We start from the raw sequence: 18698 nt of genomic DNA, 5'->3' as shown, positions 1-18698 counted from the left end.
TCTTTTGTCAACCTATCTTGGTTGAAGAACAAATAATACACCATCCACGATTAAATAACAAAATTCGAGACGAAAAATCTAAACTAAACAATATATAACATTGGAAAATATAACAACTAAAATTGAAAAATAAAAGACATATCTAATGCTAGAATAAAAAACTTTTTAATGCTTTCAACTTTTTTTAAAACCGAAAAAAAGTATGACTAAGTGCTAATAAATTTTAATATTTGTTTGAATTACAATTAATTTGATAATTATTATTTATATATTTGGTAATTTTAGTTGCAAAATCATATGAGCATATTTTAATCTAAAAAATATTATTTTATGGTTCATTTTATCACTTAATTCATTAATAAAAATAATAAAATTTTAATTATTAATTTTTATTTTATCATCCTATATTAATATTTTTTAAATCTTTTTAATATAAAAATATCTAACCTCAAGCTCAAAGTCAATACCAATTATTATTGATAAATCGCAATCTGAACCGGACCACTTGTCACTCAAATGAATGGTTGGAATGACCTCTAAAATTTATCATCTTAATATATATTTTTTTAAATTGTAACAAATATTCCATTCTCTTAATAGTTTTATATATGTATATATATATTATGATTACTTTTATTAGTGTTAGTCTTAGAAATTTTGAAAATTATTGTTAATTTTTATTTTTTAAGTAAAATTTAGAAATAATTATATTATTTAATGAACTGATAAAAATAAATAAAAACCAACTTCAATTAATTTTTACATACATTTAGGAACAGGTAAAATTATTTAACGAACTTGATGAAAAATGAAAACCTGAACCCAATCTTAGATGTTTTCAATTGAAGACAGGACAATTATCAACCTTAATACCAGGAGCAGTAGGACATCCTCCCAAATCACAATGATCATCCAATTCCAATCCCCACCATCCAATCCCATTAATATTCCTAAACTGTAACGCAAAATAACTCAATATCGCCATAAACGCCACTCCAGCGTCCAAACCCGCAGACAACACATAATTATGTCTCGCCCACCACCCTTTATATTTCCTATACACCACCAAGTTAAACAATATACCAACCGCAAGCCAGCAATTATAATTCACCGCCCTTGCCGGCGGCATAGCTCCGGCGCCACCCAGTATAACCGGCATGTTAATCAGCCTGATCCATTTCTTCTCCGGGTATATTCTCGACAGAATCCAAACAGGAACAGGGGCCAGGGCTCCAATTAAGAAGAAGTAATTCATCGCCATGTAGTTCCCCAGCCGACCGAACATTCTGAGTGGAGACACAACTCCCCATATCACGGATGCGTTGTAGAATACATCGTCGCCGGGGCATGTCCACGGACTGCCCTCCGGTAAACTTTCTGGATGACAGATGTAATCAACCGTCGTTAGTAGCCACCAGGCTGTTCCAAAGTAGACTGAAGATGCCACAACTGTCCCCACCAACTGAACCACGAACATGGATTTGGGAGGGATTTTCATGTAATGTCCCAATTTGAAATCAGACAGAAACATGATCGCTTGCGACATGCTTATGTAACCGTATGTTTTAAACGCGACATTGGCCAGAGGCTTCCCGGGGTAAATGTATCCTATTATAAGCTCGGTTATGACATTTAATCCGGGTTGCTGCAAATATTTATATAAGATTATAAGTGAAGTAATTTTATAAGAACAAAAAGGAAATTAATGAACCTGGTTAGTGGTGGCTGTAATGACACCAACAGGAAGAGTGAAGAGGAAAGCTAAAGACATTGCCAAGATGACTCCCCAATAAGGTAACTGTAACTGCCTCCCGAACCCTTCACAAGCCAACATGGCTAGACCTGTTACCAATACCATCAATGAGTAGAACCACCATTGAGGAACCGGGTCATAGTTCTTTCTCATTATTCTCGTATGAACATCCCCGAATTTGTCCTCAAACGACGCCTTCGATTGTTGCCAAATACTCCTGATTCGTCAAATTTTGTTAGTCATTCCAAAAACAATCCATACTTAGATAAAGAAGGTGTAATTATATTTATATTAATATACCTGCCGTGAAAAAGGAGGACATGAGATACGGTGGCGGCCAAAGTTGCGAAACTTAACCCGTAAAGGAAAGCGAAGAAGATGCTAAGGTTAACCCTACTATAACCATTGTATCCTTCCAAGTCGAACTCAAACAACGTTTGGTTCAATACAATTGAGACGTTGTAAGGCAACCCTTGATCATCGAAAACATGCGACGAGAACAGGGGATATTTCTTTGCTTGAAACATGTTTGTCCAATAAGCGATAGGAATTAATACGTAAACAACCCCAACATAGCCCACCAATATGTTGATTATGGCGAATCCCGGGGTGGCTAAAGGGCTTCCAAGAAAACCAGCAACCGTGGACCAATCGATGGCGAATGCACCCACTCCAAGACCTTTAAGTCCCGAACCGATTTGTTGGGCCGTGACAGAGTCCTTCCATATCCAACAAACGAAGGAGAGGGCAGTAATAGAAGGGAATAGATAATTGGGGACTATATAGTATGCGAAACTTGATACTAGGACTAAAAGGAAGAATTGTAGCCTTGTTAAACCACGTTTAGGTCTTTTTTCATGTTCATGCAGAGCCCTGAATAGTGAGACTTGAACTAGATTGGCAGGCCACCACATGTAAGGTGAATCAACCAAAAACTTCCTGAAAATTCCTGCCCAGCCATAACCAAGCATCTGCAAATTAACAGAAGAATGTAATAAAGTTACCTTCTTCTTCTTTTCCTTTTTTTTTAAAAAAAATGAAATAAAATTACTTGGGTTGATAGTGTTAAAAGCATGGCAGCTAATGGATGGATTGGTCTGTAATAAAAGGCCTTGATAATTGTGAGTATGTCCACTGCGTAAACTGAACTGGAACCCGAATTGGCGAAGATGGTGATGAGGACATGTTCTTTGAGGTTGAAAGGACCTGGATTCATGGAGAAAGACCATTTTGTGCCTGGAAGACGAACCGCCTTCTTGGGGAGGTAGGTTGCCATGAGACGGCCGATGGGTAAAACCACAATCTGAGCAGAGACGGATGAAACGACAAGAGCATTTTGGCGATAACCAAAGAATTGGTTAAGGAAAGATAATAAGGCACAACAAGTTATGCCCAAGACCCAAGTTCGGAATGTCAAGCATGGAAGCTTCGGATTATCTTCTATGGAAACTGTTAGCCGGACTTGCTCGATCGGAGAATCGTTCACTTCTTCGACTTCTGAAAACAAATTCACAATTTTATTATAAAAAAATCAAAATTTTGTTTGTTTGTTTGTTTTAAGGAACACTAGTTACGTACCTAATTCAGTACTTGGGACATATGATGGAGGTGCTTCTGGATCAAGCTTCTTCGACTGCAAGAACGATGTCGTGGAATTCATTTCAACCTCGGATCCCTCCATTTTTCACAGGTTGGTAATAATACAAAGAGATAGAGAGAAATGTTATTTATTATATAGAAAAAAAAACTCATTACTACAACTAATAAAAGTTTAAAGTTTATTAAACATATGTATTATTAAAATTTGATTAATTTAATCTCCATTTACTTTAATATTAAATGGAGTTATTTTTTTTTTAAAATTTATATATTTATTAATTAAATATTTGTTTCTTTCGTTTCTTTTCTTATTTTTATTAATTAATTAATCAATTTATCTCTTATTAATTAATTTATTTATCTACTTTTATCTTTTTCTTTCTTTATAATATTTTGTGAATTTTTATTTTTTTTAATAATAAAATTAAAATTAATAGTCTTTTTATTTAATTTTTTTATTCAGGTTTATTTTTATAATCTAATTATTACTCTTTAGTGTTGGATGAATTAACATATATTATTATCTAAATTCAGTAGTCTTTTATCGTTGTTGAAGGAATGAGTCATTGTATTAGTTCTTTAAGTAAATCAAACAGTTTTAAAATAATCAATTTTATATAGAATTAATGCAAAAATAAGAGAAAAAAATAAAATTAAAATAATTAAATATCAAATACTAACGTATGAATAGACTCGTGAAAAGATAAATAAATAGAGAGAAATTAATTAATTAATAAAACAAAAAGTAAAAGAGATTAATTAATTAATTAACAAAAATAAAAAGAAGAGAGACAAAATAAATATTTAATTAAAATATATATAAATTTTAAAAGAAATTATTAATTGTACAAGTATATACAAATTTAAATGAGTTTTTTTTTAATTATAATAGTGAATATATATTATTGTTTTTGTTATCATTTCTCATTCATATTATATATTCTGATTATAATTAACATGATCATATATTATATATAATCCTAGTTTTATATTTCCTCTTCGGGATTGTCACGGGAACGTCCAATATGTTGAAATGAATCTTGGAAATGTGGTTCATAAATTGGTAGTCCATGTGAAAACAAAAAAAAAATCATCCTTACATTTAGCTAGATTCCTTTCTTTATCGTTTTCTTGATTAAAAAACCCTTATTTTCATCCAGCAATAAACAAATTAATTTATACTTAGATCTTGTTTAATGCTGAATTGTTTGGGATATTTGTTGGGTTTTTTATTCTAAAAAAAATATTTTTTAATTGGTTAAATTATTGTAACATCTTTGTATATTTAAATTTTTATTTTTTTATTAAAATAAAATTGCATGTTTTAGTTAACAAATTGAATAAAACAAAGTTTGATAAGTGAAACTGGGTAAAAAAAGATAATTAGTTTGTTAATATAGTTAAAATGAGAAGAGTTTGATTCAGAGATTGAAATATTTTACATTTAACTAAGTTGAAATGGATGTTCATTTTTAATTATGTTAAACTATTTAAAAAAATATTTTTAATTTAATAAATTAGTGATATGAAAGACTAGCTTAACAAATCATTTCATCCTTATGAATTTTCAGTACTCTGTTATTTTAAACCAAGTATTTTGTTAGTCTTTTCAAAAAGGCAAAGTTAATAACTAATTAAAATGGGATTTTGTATTAATAATAATTTTAGACACAACTAGTTATATTGTTTTAGAGAAGATGTATGAAACCCAATTATTAAGCACTTTTACATATATAGGTAGATAGTTACACGTCCACTTTATTTGCCAACTTGCCTTAATCAAGGTTGATGATGTCGTTTTGTATCACATTCATTTACTCATTCATTCATTTTCATATAAATACAAATTCGTACGTGATTACCAATGGAATTATTTTTTTCTTGCTTTGATGTTATCTTAATTTTAGTAATAAACTTTAGAAAATGACTCTTAACAGCTAGTTTAATTAACAAAATAATACGTACCTTACAAATAGATTCAAGATGTCAACATTTAAAACAGCTATAGAATTTAAAATAACTAATTAGAGCTTATATTAGGTCAAATGTTCAATAATTTTTGTATTTCTTGGTATTGTTTTTTGAGTTATTCTTGTTATTTTTTCTTTTATTCTGAGTGTGTTTTTAATTATTTTACTCATTTTTATTGTTTTTTTTTTATAAAACAATAAATATATGGATTGTCGGGTGAGAGTTATGGTTAATTTGAATATATATATATATATATATGAGAGTAAATGGATATTTGGGTCGGATTGTGGGTTGACAAGTTCATAAATTTAAAATAGTTAAAAATAAAATAAAAAATGCTATAATATTTTTACCGTAATTTTTTTTTACGATTTTTTATATCATTACTCGTGTAAATGCACGGACTAGATGCTATGCTAGTTATATTTAAAGTTTAAATTATATTTTTAATGTAATAATTTATGATATTTAATCTTTTAAAAATATTTTTCACACTTAATTTTTTTCTAAATAAATTATGAATTTATGACAAAGTGTATAATTAAAAACTTTTAGCATGATCTTCATAGTTAAATGTGTCAATGAAATATGGTGATGAAAATTTAGGCCAATTTCTTAAGCCCATTATAGAAGGGCCATATTTAGGCCCAATTATGGGTATAACAGCTGTCCTTCACTATCCTCCAATTGCTTCATGAGCTGTGTTAGGATCACAAACACTAGGACCTACTTGAAAGCCCTTTCTTTTTTTTCTTAATTATATATATATATTTTTATTTTTTTAAATTGCACATAAGAATATTTTAGTTATTTTTAAAATTTTATTTTATAAATAGTTTAAAATCTTAAAATCTAAATAATTTATAAACTCTTAAAGTTTGAAATAGTAAAAATTTATCTATTTACTTTAAAATTATAAAATAATAAAAACTTACAAAGATTTAACTGTATTTGTTGGTTACAGATAACAATTAAAATAAAAAGTAAGTAAATCTTATATCATAAAAATCTAGAAATAAAAAAAATCACAAATTAAACATGGACATAAATGAGAAGATGTAATTAAGCCACGAATATAGCTAATTAATATACTGAAAAAACAAAAAACGACAAATCCAACTATTTTCTTGATGTCCAAATGCATGTAACATATAATATATATTTAATTAATTAATGTGGATAAGATATATAGTGTCTGGTGTATAATATCATAGTGTAATAGGTTTAAAAAAAGGTGTTGGAGTTGGACCCTTTTAAGAGGGGCCTTTCAAATCAATTCAATTATTGTTTTTTATATCTTAAATCTCTTTTCTAATCAAAATATATCTTAAAAATCATATTATTTTAATGCATCTATATCAAATTATTAAACATATGACATAACATAACGTTGTTTATTATAAAAAATCAACAATTAAGCTCAATATTAATTTTCTTCAAAAAAGAATTCATAATAATTATTATTATTATAAATAGAGCCGTTGGATGTAGCTGTTGGTTTGTTTCATTCATATTGTAATTTGTATGTCTTGTCTACATAAATCTATAATACTTACAATAGGTTTAATTTATTTTTTTTCAAATTGCATTGTCGTTTATTGTCCAGTCCTACACTGTTGAATTTTTCGATTACGACGACAAAAAGACATTTAATTGACATTTTTCTTCTTAAGTTTGTTTTTATTGTTCAAGTTTGAGACATGATCAATTTGATATTTAATATTTTTATTTTCATATAGGGTTTGGTCAATTAATAAATAAATAGAATATTATTTTGTGTCTGGACAAAAGAAAAAACACATTATGCAAGAAAAATGGATTTGCACAATGCATGCATGTGGAAATATACATGTACCTAGATTAGTAAAAAGAAAAATAACCTTTTTGAATATTCAGATAATTTTTATGAATCCTGTAAAATTTTCAAGTTCTTACAATAACAAATCATTTAAATCATTTAAATCATATTGAAGTGAAATGAAAATTATCTTAATAAATTATTTAATGAGAACAATTGATAAAGAAGAAACATATATAATAACACAAAATCTATGAATACTTGGTATTTAATTTATCCCCATGAACTTTGTTTTAATTTTCACAATTACTCCTTAAGGTGTATATATATATATATAGTATTTAATTGATTTGGAGCTCTCATTTCTTTTTATGCATGTGCCATTATTACCTTTCTTAAATTTGTGTGTTTATACTTTATAGCATGGTTTGTTGTTCATTATATCATTTGTTTCATTGTTTTAACTAACAATATAAAATAGATCTTTTTGCAAAATTGACTAGTTTTACATTTTTGTAAATTTAAAAACTCTGAAATAAATCCTTAAAATTAGCCAACCTGTTAATATTTTTATTTTGATTAGATTTGATTGTTTATGGGCAAATAGGGTATTTTATAACTATTGAATTGATGAATGAGCCTAAAAGTGATAATTAAGGTTGGTTGATCTGAATACTTTATTTGTGAAGTGTATAAAAAAGGCACCACCACCCTATGAGGAATCGTGCGACACCCGATAATGTGGTAGGCAAGGTCCCCACCCCACTAGTAATTAACTTAAACTAAATATTTAATTAATTAGTAGTAAATAAATCAAGATTAACCAGATCTTACTTTTTTTTATTGTTTCAAAATCACATAAACCAAACACATTTCCCCCATTCTCCAAGAGAAAGAGCGTGATCTATTATCAAAATACGAGATTTAATATTACTTTATTATTTTTACCATTTCTAATTATTTTCTCTTTTTATAAATTATTGTCAATAACTAATATATTGTGAGGAAAGGTCAGAACATCATGAATGGATAATAAAAATGAATTATTTTCATGATATTAAATTTGAACTTAAAAAAAATATATATCAAGATACAACTATACAAACTTTTCATATAAAAAAAATCAAGAAAATAAGGTATACAAAAATATGAACTAAAAACAATCTTAAATTAAGATAGTAAATAATGAACATACCAAGGTGGTTAAAATCTCAAGTTAACTCTTAAAATCTTATGATTTTACGATTTCACATGAGGTTAACGAGTCTGATTTTAAGTAAACTCTTAAATTGGTGAACTTTTACAATTTTAAATTTACGATAATAAGATTTTACGATTTTACGAGTTTATAAATAATTTCGTTTTAAAATTATATACGATTTTACGTTTAAAAAAAATTATATTTAAAAAATAAAGTTATTATTTTTTAAATAAATAAATTAATATAATTAATTTTGTAAGTATAACTTTTTTCGTAGTGTTATTTATTTATTATTATTTTTTAATTAATTTTATATTTAAATATATAAAATTTTAAAATTAGTTAGAAATAAAATATTTAATTATATAAATAAATAATAATAATATATATATATTATTTTTTTAAATTAAATTCTTATGATTTAAAGTAAATTTTAGATTTTACGAGTTTATAACTCATCGTTATTTCGATTTTGACAATCTTAGAACATTATCTATAAATATTATAAGCTTACATGAAGGTAGACTATAAAAGATAAAACAGAAAAATTATAACTACCAGAGTGTTTTGACTTTTTTTTTTTTACTCTTTTTGGGTTAAAGAAATCATTTATGTAGTTCTAACTCTTTTTTTATCATATATATATATATATATATATATATATTTTTGATTATTTATTTTTATTGAGTATATTTTAAATAATTTATGATAAAACTGAAATTATTTAAAATTAGTATTTTGACACACTCATCACCATAGTCTCAATCACAGTTATAATCAATTTTGAAAATTATGAGTGTAAAAAAGTGAAATTATATTTATTTTATATGAAAAATAGGACTAAATTAAGTAAATTTTTAAATGGAAAAAGTGTTTTTTCTTAATAAATATTTAACTAAAGTTATAAAAAAGTGATCTAACATCTTATAACCAAACATGATTAATTTTTATTTTGATAAAATGAAAATTTTATTATAAGATATTTATTCATTGTGTTTTATTACTTAATTAAATATATATGCTGTCAGTATCAAAAGAGAGGAAGCAAATATACCTAAACCCTATTGTACTAATGGGATTCACTTTATTTTATAGAGAGGTTAGCTTTAATTTCCTTATATATATTCCCGCATGCTATCTTATAATTTTATCTATCTTTTTTTCTTTTATTTTTTTTTTCTGTGGAGCTGAGCTTGCTGTGTTGCCTCTTCTTTTAAGACATTGGGTCCCACTTTTCTTTATCAATATATTTTTATACATTTGAGCTGTCTCTAAACCCATTTAATAAATAATTCATTTCCCCACTCATATTATACATTATTATTATTATTATTATTATTATACAACTCCATTTCTTAGCCAACCTAACCCAATTCAATACACTCCCCAAACCTATGTATATATATATATTTACAGCAAACTGATTTTTTTTAATAAATTAATAAAAATAATGATATTAAATTAACTTTATTATGAGAAAGCAAGGAAGGACCCATGAAAAATGTTTATAAAATATTTGAAGGGCTAATTAGTCACTTTATAAGTGTAAAGAAGATATGATGGGATGGCAGTAGCCCCAGCCTTTCTTCTCCAAATTACAGCCAGCCAGCATGGCAATGGCTGATTCGTAGATTTGTACCTCTCTCTCTCTTCTCCATCAGTTTTGGGACAAGATAAACACAGTACATGAGTAGTATTATAGTAAATTATTGCTTTCAATTCCAAAAAATAAATAAAGGGTTTCAGTCTGAATCAGATATATAGATAGAGAGTGGTAAAAGCTTCCATCTTCTTCTTCCATTTAGCTTTGACTACTCTCTCTCTCTCTCTCTACATCTATCACACTTAAGGAAGATGCCCCTCTTCATTTCTTTCTCAACCCTTGAAACCATTTTGTTGCCGGAGCAAAACCCACAAGTTCATTTCTGATCATTCACCTACTGGAGGAAGAACCACACAATAAGGTACTCTTTCTTATTTCCGATCTCTTCTTATGGGTTTGGATGATCAAGATCTGAAAACGAATTCAGGGGAAAACTGCATTTTGCTAGTGAGTTTCATTACATTAATTGGATCCATAAGTCAAAACCTAAAATCATTACCACTTCCTTCTTTAATTTTTGATCTTTGGTTTTCTGATATACTAGTTTTACTGATAAAAGTTAAAGTGACTGATTTCTCCATTCTTACACAAATATGCTTTTGCTTTTCTTTTCTTTTCCTTTCTTTTCTTTATGGTCTGCTATTGAAATCTTTGTATTTGTATTGCTGTTGTTTGATCTGATCTGACCTGACCTTCCTTCTTCCAGTTTCTGTCTATCTATCTTTCTTTTACTTTACTGATTGATGATAAGTGATAACCATGATTTGTATTCGAATAATCAAAATACGTTATAAACCCACCTAATCTTTCTGATTGTATTTCCACGTATTGAAAGATCATTGACGAAGATTCCTTTTCTGTCTCCATCCGCAGAACTGGGGGAAAGGAAACTCAGTGGAGTCAAAAGTTCGTGGTTTAAATGATGGCTTAATCTACTACTACTACTTCTACTACTACTACTATTCATTTAAGTGTAAATTTATCTGCTTATTATCCAGAGAAAACTGCAGATATGGAGGAGAGTAAAGGATCATTAACAGATTCTGAAAAGAAACATCCTATTAGTTCTCTTACTGATAAACTATCAGATTTGAATATGAATAGTAGTGATGCAGAAAGGAAATCTTCTCAACATGGAAAAGTAAGCGATGGGAGTGGGAATAAGAAGTCTAGTGATCGTAGCTTTCTGGATCTGGTGGAGAGTGCTAAGAGCAGTATGTGTAGAGGAAGCACTAGCACAGATGCTAGCGAAGAAAGCACTTGTAGCAACTTTAGTAGCAGCATCAACAAGCCACATAAAGCTAATGATATGAGATGGGAAGCTATTCAATTGGTTCGAAATAGAGATGGGAATTTGGGATTGAGCCATTTCAGGCTCTTGAAGAAATTGGGTTGTGGTGACATTGGAAGCGTTTATCTAGCTGAGTTGAGTGGGGCTAAGTGTTACTTCGCCATGAAAGTTATGGATAAAGCTTCTCTAGCTAGTCGAAAGAAACTCTCCCGTTCTCAGACTGAACGGGAGATTCTTCAGATGTTGGATCATCCCTTCCTTCCAACTCTTTACACTCATTTTGAATCAGACAAGTTCTCTTGTCTTGTAATGGAGTTTTGCCCAGGTGGAGATTTGCACACTCTCCGACAAATGCAGTCCGGGAAACACTTCACCGAGCAAGCTGTGAAGTAAGAAGATTCATTTTATTGCCAATTTAATGCCCGGTAGAATCTTGAATTACTAAGAATTAAGAATGTTTTCTTTTCTTGTTCTTCCAGATTTTATGTTGCGGAAATCCTCCTAGCACTCGAGTATCTACACATGCTGGGGATTGTCTATCGCGATCTCAAGCCAGAAAACGTGCTCGTGAGAGAGGATGGTCACATAATGCTATCGGATTTTGATCTTTCCCTCCGTTGTGCAGTCAGCCCGACGCTTCTGAAAATGTCTTCTGTTGAATCCAATTCTCTTCAAAAGAATTCCGGTTATTGTGTTCAACCTGCTTGCATTCAACCGTCTTGTATCCAACCGTCTTGTGTGGTTCCCACGACATGTTTCTCTCCGCGGTTCTTCTCCAGCAAGTCTAAGAAGGAGCGAAAGGCAAAAAACGACATAGGAAACCAGGTGACACCACTTCCCGAGCTGATTGCAGAGCCAACGGGTACTAAATCTATGTCGTTTGTTGGCACCCATGAATACTTGGCACCTGAAATCATCAAAGGAGAGGGACATGGTAGTGCTGTTGATTGGTGGACTCTGGGGATCTTTCTTTACGAACTATTTTTTGGTAAAACACCTTTCAAAGGATCTGGAAATCGCGCCACTTTGTTTAACGTGGTTGGACAGCCTCTCAGATTTCCGGAGTCTCCAGTTGTGAGTTTTGGTGCAAGGGATCTTATTAGGGGTTTGCTTGTTAAGGAACCACAGAATAGACTGGCTTACAAAAAGGGTGCTACTGAGATTAAACAGCATCCTTTCTTTGAAGGTGTTAACTGGGCACTGATTCGATGTGCGACTCCGCCTGAAATTCCAAAACCAGTCGACTTTGAGCGACTGTCGGCTCCTCCTACTCCGGCTCAGGGTCACGCTCAAGCGCCAGCTCCGGTTGAAAAGAAACCAATGGTGGTGGTTGCGGTTGCTGCTCCTCCTCCTTCTGCTGCTCCGGCTGCTGCTCAGAAGAATGGAGATAACTATCTGGAGTTTGATTTCTTCTAGGGAAGAAGAAGCATTTCATTTGTGTATATTTTTATTAATTTCGTCAGCATTTTTGTCTAGATGATGTTTTTCCGTTTCTTGATATTTATTATTATGTTCTCTAGTAACAATGATGCCTGCGAAAACTTGAATGTTTGGACTGTTAGTGTCTTTTGTCTTTTCTTTCACTCCATCAAACCCTTTATCAGAGCATCTATACTCGACCGTTGAGTGTCAGTCTTAGAATTCTTATGGCAGTTTGCTTACATTCAAATGTTTGATTAAAAAAAAACATAAAACAACACAAGACTTTGAGCCCCATTTTATACAAATTTCAAATATGAATAAAGTAATAAGATAAAAGAAATGTAAATTATTTATATTTCTGTGGCCTAGCAACGACGAAACAAAGAATCTGAAAACATTTCGTTTTGGCTCCATTTGAGCTGCTGCTGCTTCAGAAGACCAATCAATCTCTAGTCAAGAGGAGAGAGGGAGAGGATGGAGAAAGAGAGATACAGTCCTCTGTTTGAAAGCAGGCCGGCCAAGGGAAGAACAGCATACAAGATCTTTGCGGCTTCAGTGTTTATGGCTATATGCTCCATTTGTGTCTACAGGCTGACTCGGATCCCTGCATCTTATCATGGAAGATGGGCTTGGATTGGATTGTCCATGGCTGAACTCTGGTTCGTCTTCTCATGGTTTCTATTACAGTTTTCTAGATGGAACCCTGTTTATAATCAAACCTTCAAAGACAGGCTCTCCCAGAGGTTTCTTTCTTCTTTTCATTTGTTTAAATTGCATTAGAAGTTAGTCCAGCTACGGCTACTCAAAGATGGGTTTTGATTAATTCATTCATTCAGGTATGAGAAGGACTTGCCAGGAGTGGATGTATTCGTATGCACTGCAGACCCGAAGATAGAGCCGCCGATAATGGTGGTCAACACAGTCTTATCAGTCATGGCATACGATTACCCGCCTGAAAAGCTCAACGTCTATCTCTCCGACGATGCCTGCTCGGAGCTAACGTTTTACGCTCTCTTGGAAGCCTCCAAGTTCGCCACACATTGGATACCCTTCTGCAACAAGTTCAAAGTTGAACCAAGATCCCCTGAAGCTTATTTCTCATCTCCTCACAATTCCAATCCCATCATGGATTCAAGCTTCCAGTTTATCAAGGCAAGTATATATATACTCAATTGAAGTAGTAATAATGTAAATGAATCAATGAATCAATTTATTTCAGGAAGAATACGAAGAAATGAAGGATCGGATTGAAAGTGCAAGCAGAAATGGAGAGGTCCCATATGATTCACGCCTACCGCACACCATGTTTTGTCAGTGGGATACGGTCAAATCGCGCCATGATCATCCAACCATTTTGCAGATTTTGATTGATGGCAATTCTCAACCTCTGCCTACTCTGGTTTACTTGGCAAGAGAGAAGAACCCTAAATATCACCACAATTTCAAAGCTGGCGCAATGAATGCCCTGATAAGAGTGTCTTCATGCATAAGCAATGGTTCCATTATTCTTAATGTGGATTGCGATATGTACTCTAACAATTCATGCTGTGCTTTTTCTTGGACGATAGAGGAAAAGAAACAGCTTATGTACAATATCCTCAGGGTTTCTTCAACCTCACAAAGAATGACCTCTACGCAACAAGTTTCTTACTAAGCATGGAGGTATGTAATCGCAACCCTAAAAATGGAACTTAATTTCAACATTTTCTTTTAGCTCATGGGCTTAATCAGTTACTTGAAGATTGAATTAGCAGCCATGGATGGGAATGGAGGACCTTGCTACATCGGCAGTGGTTGCTTCCATAGAAGGGATACATTATGTGGGTTGAAATATGAGGACAGAGAATCCGTAAACATTCTTGCAGCACAAAATCACAGAAAAGGAAAACAGAGCATGAACATTCTTGAAGAGACATCCAAGGTTCTTGCTAATTGTACCTATGAAGAAAATACTCAATGGGGAAAAGAGGTCTTTCTCCATCTCTTCTCTGAGAAACTAAAATTTTCAAAGTTGATTCTCACCAAAGAATATTTGTCGCAGATTGGAGTGTTGTATGGATTCCCAGCAGAAGATGTAGTAACAGGAGCTTACATACAATCTAAAGGATGGAAATCGAAATATTACAATCCCACGACGAGAAAAGGATTCCTAGGAGCTGCTAATACGTCGTTATTGCAGGCCCTCGTACAACATAAGAGATGGTCAGAAGGCCATCTTCTCACCTTCCTATCCAAATTGTCACCTCTTCTACATGGTGGAAGAATTCCCTTCAAATTAAGGTTAAATTACTCAATCTATAACCTTTGGGCAGTCCATTCTCTCGCCACAATGTACTACGTTACAGTTCCAGCTTTCTGCCTCCTCCAACGCATCTCCCTGTTTCCCGAGGTCTGTACACTTTTCTTCCTCTCTTTTTTTCCTCCATGGAATCCTCTAATTTGGAGTACTTGAATCATTGTAAGATATCGAGCAAGTGGGTGATTCCGTTTGCATATGTGTTCGTGTCGAGTTACATTCTCAGCTTAGGAGAGTTTCTTTCTTGTGGCGGGACATTACAAGGATGGTGGAATGAACAGAGGATGTGGTTATTTAGGAGGACAACATCGTTTCTCTTCGGTTTCATAGACAGTTTACTGACTCTAATGGGAATCAAAACTTCGGGTTTTGTGGTGACAGCAAAGGTTTCGGAGGATGACGTGAACCAGAGGTACATGGAGGAGGTGATGGAGTTTGGAGCATCCTCACCTATGTTCACCATTATAGCGACAGTCGCAATGTTTAACTTCTACAGTTTTGGATGGAGTTTAAACATATTATTGTTTAAGCCATTGGGCGTGCAGATTTTACTTAGCGGGATGATCGTCTTAATCAATCTGCCTGTATATGAAGGTCTCTTCTTCAGAAAGGATAATGGCAAAATGCCTTTCTCTGTCACCTGCAAGTCTGTAATCTTGGCCCTCTTAGCTTCTTCTGCAGCTACATATGTATGAACAAGGGTTGTGAATGATTTGTAATCAACAAAACTAAGCAGCCTGTATTTCTTAAGATGATTTGTATTATCAGTTTTTTAATCGTTCTAATAATGTTTCATCTGACTACGCGTCTGAAAGTGAGATTAATACGGGTTGTTCCAGCTTTTACACGTTTAGGCACTGAATGGAGCCAGTCCCGTTGGGTATAGCCTCTCATCAGCAACAGCGAACCATGCTTTAACATGAACGATTGTTGGTTTGACTGATCATTTTTCTTCAACCGCTTTGTAGGAGGCGCATCTTCAACTCTCTTATCTGACATAATTTAGATGAAAACAAGAGTGAAGAAATGTCTAAATTGTCAATGTAGTGTAGCAAAAGATGAATGGTTTGACCCCTATTTGACACATTTCAAAAAGGAAATATGTCTAAATTATCAACCGGACCCACAATGTCAAAATTTGGTTAATTTGAAAACATTTTCTGGCCTGGATCCGGATATAGATGAGAAACATATAATCAATTCTTTCGAAAACACTATTTCTATGTCAAGTATTTCATCAAGATATGGATCCAGAAGTTTTCTCCATTGACCTCACAAGTAGGTCAAAAGATGTAAGAAAAGAGCTATGGACTGAACTGGGAATAGAAGATACTACACACTAAAAGTTAGTATAACAAATATAGGCTAGCTTAAATTCCTCTTCATACTCTGTTCTGTATAGTGTGGAAGTTTGTATTCTCTACTTATCAATCTAGTAAATTTCAGAAGCAACAGGGATATAGAAATTTCCACATGGGCAATAATAAAAACATACCTTTTGGTGCTTTGCTAGGTTTCTTCTTTAATAAGAAATCACGATCACATCCAAAGGAAACAGATGCTATTTCTGGAGTTGGACCATAAAGTTTCTCATCATCTGCATGCCAGCCAACATAGTCTTCTCCACCTTTATATCTATTTAACAGTAGGCTATTATAACTACAATCAGGAAAAGCCTTGTTGACCTACAATGAACAAAAAAGAAGAAGAAACTTTCATGTATGCTGACAACAAATTGAAAGATGAACAAAGTCCTTTTAGATAAAGTTCTCTTACTGCTTCCAAAATATCCTGAAGAAGTGGAAAATCATCCCAGGAGTAAGCATGAGGCTTATACCCACTGTAAGTCAGTTCCGGCAATCCAGGACTTGCAACATAACATGTGTCCCTAGGCTGTTAAATAACAGGACATGTGCTGATACAGAACGAATTCGAAACAAACAAACGATAACTCCAAAAAGAATAGCATCAAGAAATTTGTCATCTTTCATCGGCAATGTAAGGAGCTGAAATATTAGAAACCTGGAGACATGAGCGGCCGAAGACGCGAATGGTAGGCCTTGTCCATGGGATCTCCTTATTGAGGTAATTGAAAAAATTCCACGACTCATCAGACGACAGAAAGCGCGGGATATACACAACTTCGCTTCCATTTCCCAGATCAATAATTTGTCTCTTCGTCTCTTCCATATTAGGTCTAGGGTTCTCAGCTTCTTCGCATGCCAGATTCATAATCCTCTCAGAGAGGATTTTAAGAAATAAATAATCTCTCTTATAATTAATAAATTTATCAAAATTTATTCATTTAAAAGCTAATTCAATTTTTCATAATTTTCTTGATTTTCCATTTATGGGTAATGTTATTCACGCGTTTCATTTAAAATGCATTTTTGAACTCATGTGTTTTAAATGAAAATGCGTGAATAACATTTATCGTCTTCAAGCAATAAATTAATCGCGGGAAATGGTCTTTTTACATCATCATTGTAAACTATGTTAAGCGGGGTTATTTTTTATTTAGACACTTAAGTGGGGCCATTTCATCAAATTGGCCGTTTGTTTATATAATCTAATATATTAAAAAATTTGTATTGTGTCATTTTTTTAGGTTGCGATTGGAGTTGAACCAGAAATTAAATAAATAATTTTTAGATATTTTTTAGTTATGTTCGGTATTAATAGTAGAATTGGATGAAATAAATTTATTTTTATAAATAAAAATTTAGTTTAAATATATATTTTTTATTTTTTAAATTACATTTTAAAGTAATTATTTAATATACATAACACGATTATAATATTTATATTGTGTTGGTCATATTGATATGAATGTAATTTTAATATTAACATTATAAAATTGAGATGCATGTTTTTCCAATTAAATATTGTGTAGTTATTGACTAAATATGTTAGATAAAAATCAATTTTAAAATAAAAAAATTCCAATTAATTATAATAAATGTATGAAACTAAAAAAAAAAAAAAATCAAATCAAGTTAACATCAATACAATAAAAGATCAAGTCATGAATTAAAAAAATATTGAAAATATTTCATTATCAAAATATATAAAATAAATGTCTATTACAAATAATTTTTTTGTTTGTTATTAAATTATTTAATTAATTATGAAAAAAATTAAGATATATTTCAAAATATTATTATATCTAAATAAATATTTGAATTAAATATTTAAAAAAAAACATGAGTTTAAAAATCTCAAATTCTTTATTAACTTTCCATTAATATGGGTTTTCAAACAAACCTAATGCATGGGAGAGATGAAGCTAAGGTGGAGATGACTTCATAATTAAGTGTTTCTTTATTCGCATGCAAAGTTTAATTATGTTTCCAAACAATGTTAAAAATAAATTTAAAATTTTATAGAAAATAGATAAATACATGGGTGATTTATTTGTGTTTTTGTAATAGTTGAGACGCAATCAACTTCAATCAAAACCATTCCAAAATTGAAACATTTGGATTGAAAAAAGCTGATATAAATATAATTAATATATTTAATGACCACTCATCCATTTTATTTTAATTAATTATCTTTTATATTTTAATTATTATGCATTTTAAGTAAGAATGTATATTTTTTAAATACATTTGGATAATCTTTCTATATTAATATATATATATATAATGTGATAGTTAATATCAGTCAATGTTTAGAATATACTTGATAAATAACCTTGAATTTAAAATAAATAAATAAATTGTCCTTTTCAAGAAAAAATTAATTTAAAATAAATAAATTTG

The 18698-nt window shown here is 31.2% G+C and overlaps 3 protein-coding genes and 1 pseudogene across 3 annotated transcripts; 2 read left to right on the top strand and 2 right to left on the bottom strand.

Annotated features, from left to right (window-relative positions):
- Positions 1-799: 799 nt before the first annotated feature.
- Positions 800-3431, bottom strand: LOC124913794 (oligopeptide transporter 1-like). Its single transcript, XM_047454208.1, has 5 exons — positions 3332-3431; positions 2805-3250; positions 2054-2724; positions 1712-1970; positions 800-1645 (listed from the first exon to the last, which is right to left on the bottom strand). The coding sequence occupies exons 1-5, from the start codon at positions 3411-3413 to the stop codon at positions 839-841; spliced, it is 2265 nt and encodes a 754-aa protein (XP_047310164.1). The 5' UTR covers positions 3414-3431; the 3' UTR covers positions 800-838.
- Positions 3432-9934: 6503 nt separating this feature from the next.
- Positions 9935-12789, top strand: LOC124913793 (serine/threonine-protein kinase D6PK-like). The gene is made up of 3 exons (XM_047454207.1): positions 9935-10286; positions 10799-11605; positions 11696-12789. The coding sequence occupies exons 2-3, from the start codon at positions 10938-10940 to the stop codon at positions 12630-12632; spliced, it is 1605 nt and encodes a 534-aa protein (XP_047310163.1). The 5' UTR covers positions 9935-10286; positions 10799-10937; the 3' UTR covers positions 12633-12789.
- A 258-nt stretch (positions 12790-13047) lies between these two features.
- On the top strand, positions 13048-15734 carry LOC124914526 (annotated as a pseudogene).
- On the bottom strand, positions 15649-17171 carry LOC124914527 (DNA oxidative demethylase ALKBH2). The gene is made up of 4 exons (XM_047455101.1): positions 16957-17171; positions 16711-16827; positions 16430-16619; positions 15649-15926 (listed from the first exon to the last, which is right to left on the bottom strand). The coding sequence occupies exons 1-4, from the start codon at positions 17164-17166 to the stop codon at positions 15727-15729; spliced, it is 717 nt and encodes a 238-aa protein (XP_047311057.1). The 5' UTR covers positions 17167-17171; the 3' UTR covers positions 15649-15726.
- Positions 17172-18698: the final 1527 nt, after the last annotated feature.

This window comes from Impatiens glandulifera, chromosome 9 (assembly GCF_907164915.1).
Source record: "Impatiens glandulifera chromosome 9, dImpGla2.1, whole genome shotgun sequence".
Taxonomy (NCBI): Eukaryota; Viridiplantae; Streptophyta; class Magnoliopsida; order Ericales; family Balsaminaceae; genus Impatiens; species Impatiens glandulifera.
This window is presented reverse-complemented; position numbering and strand designations above follow the sequence as displayed.

Excerpts from the sequence above, each read along its gene's own strand:
- LOC124913794 (XM_047454208.1), bottom strand. The coding sequence starts at position 3,413 with ATGAATTCCACGACATCGTTCTTGCAGTCGAAGAAGCTTGATCCAGAA. Across the intron at positions 3,251-3,331 it reads TGTCCCAAGTACTGAATTAG|AAGTCGAAGAAGTGAACGAT; the intron begins GTACGTAACTAG and ends ATTTGTTTTCAG. Across the intron at positions 1,646-1,711 it reads TTACAGCCACCACTAACCAG|CAACCCGGATTAAATGTCAT; the intron begins GTTCATTAATTT and ends AAATATTTGCAG.
- LOC124913793 (XM_047454207.1), top strand. The coding sequence starts at position 10,938 with ATGGAGGAGAGTAAAGGATCATTAACAGATTCTGAAAAGAAACATCCT. Across the intron at positions 11,606-11,695 it reads TTCACCGAGCAAGCTGTGAA|ATTTTATGTTGCGGAAATCC; the intron begins GTAAGAAGATTC and ends TTGTTCTTCCAG.
- LOC124914527 (XM_047455101.1), bottom strand. The coding sequence starts at position 17,166 with ATGAATCTGGCATGCGAAGAAGCTGAGAACCCTAGACCTAATATGGAA. Across the intron at positions 16,620-16,710 it reads TTCAGGATATTTTGGAAGCA|GTCAACAAGGCTTTTCCTGA; the intron begins GTAAGAGAACTT and ends TGTTCATTGTAG. Across the intron at positions 15,927-16,429 it reads ACCTAGCAAAGCACCAAAAG|ATAAGAGAGTTGAAGATGCG; the intron begins GTATGTTTTTAT and ends AAATTATGTCAG.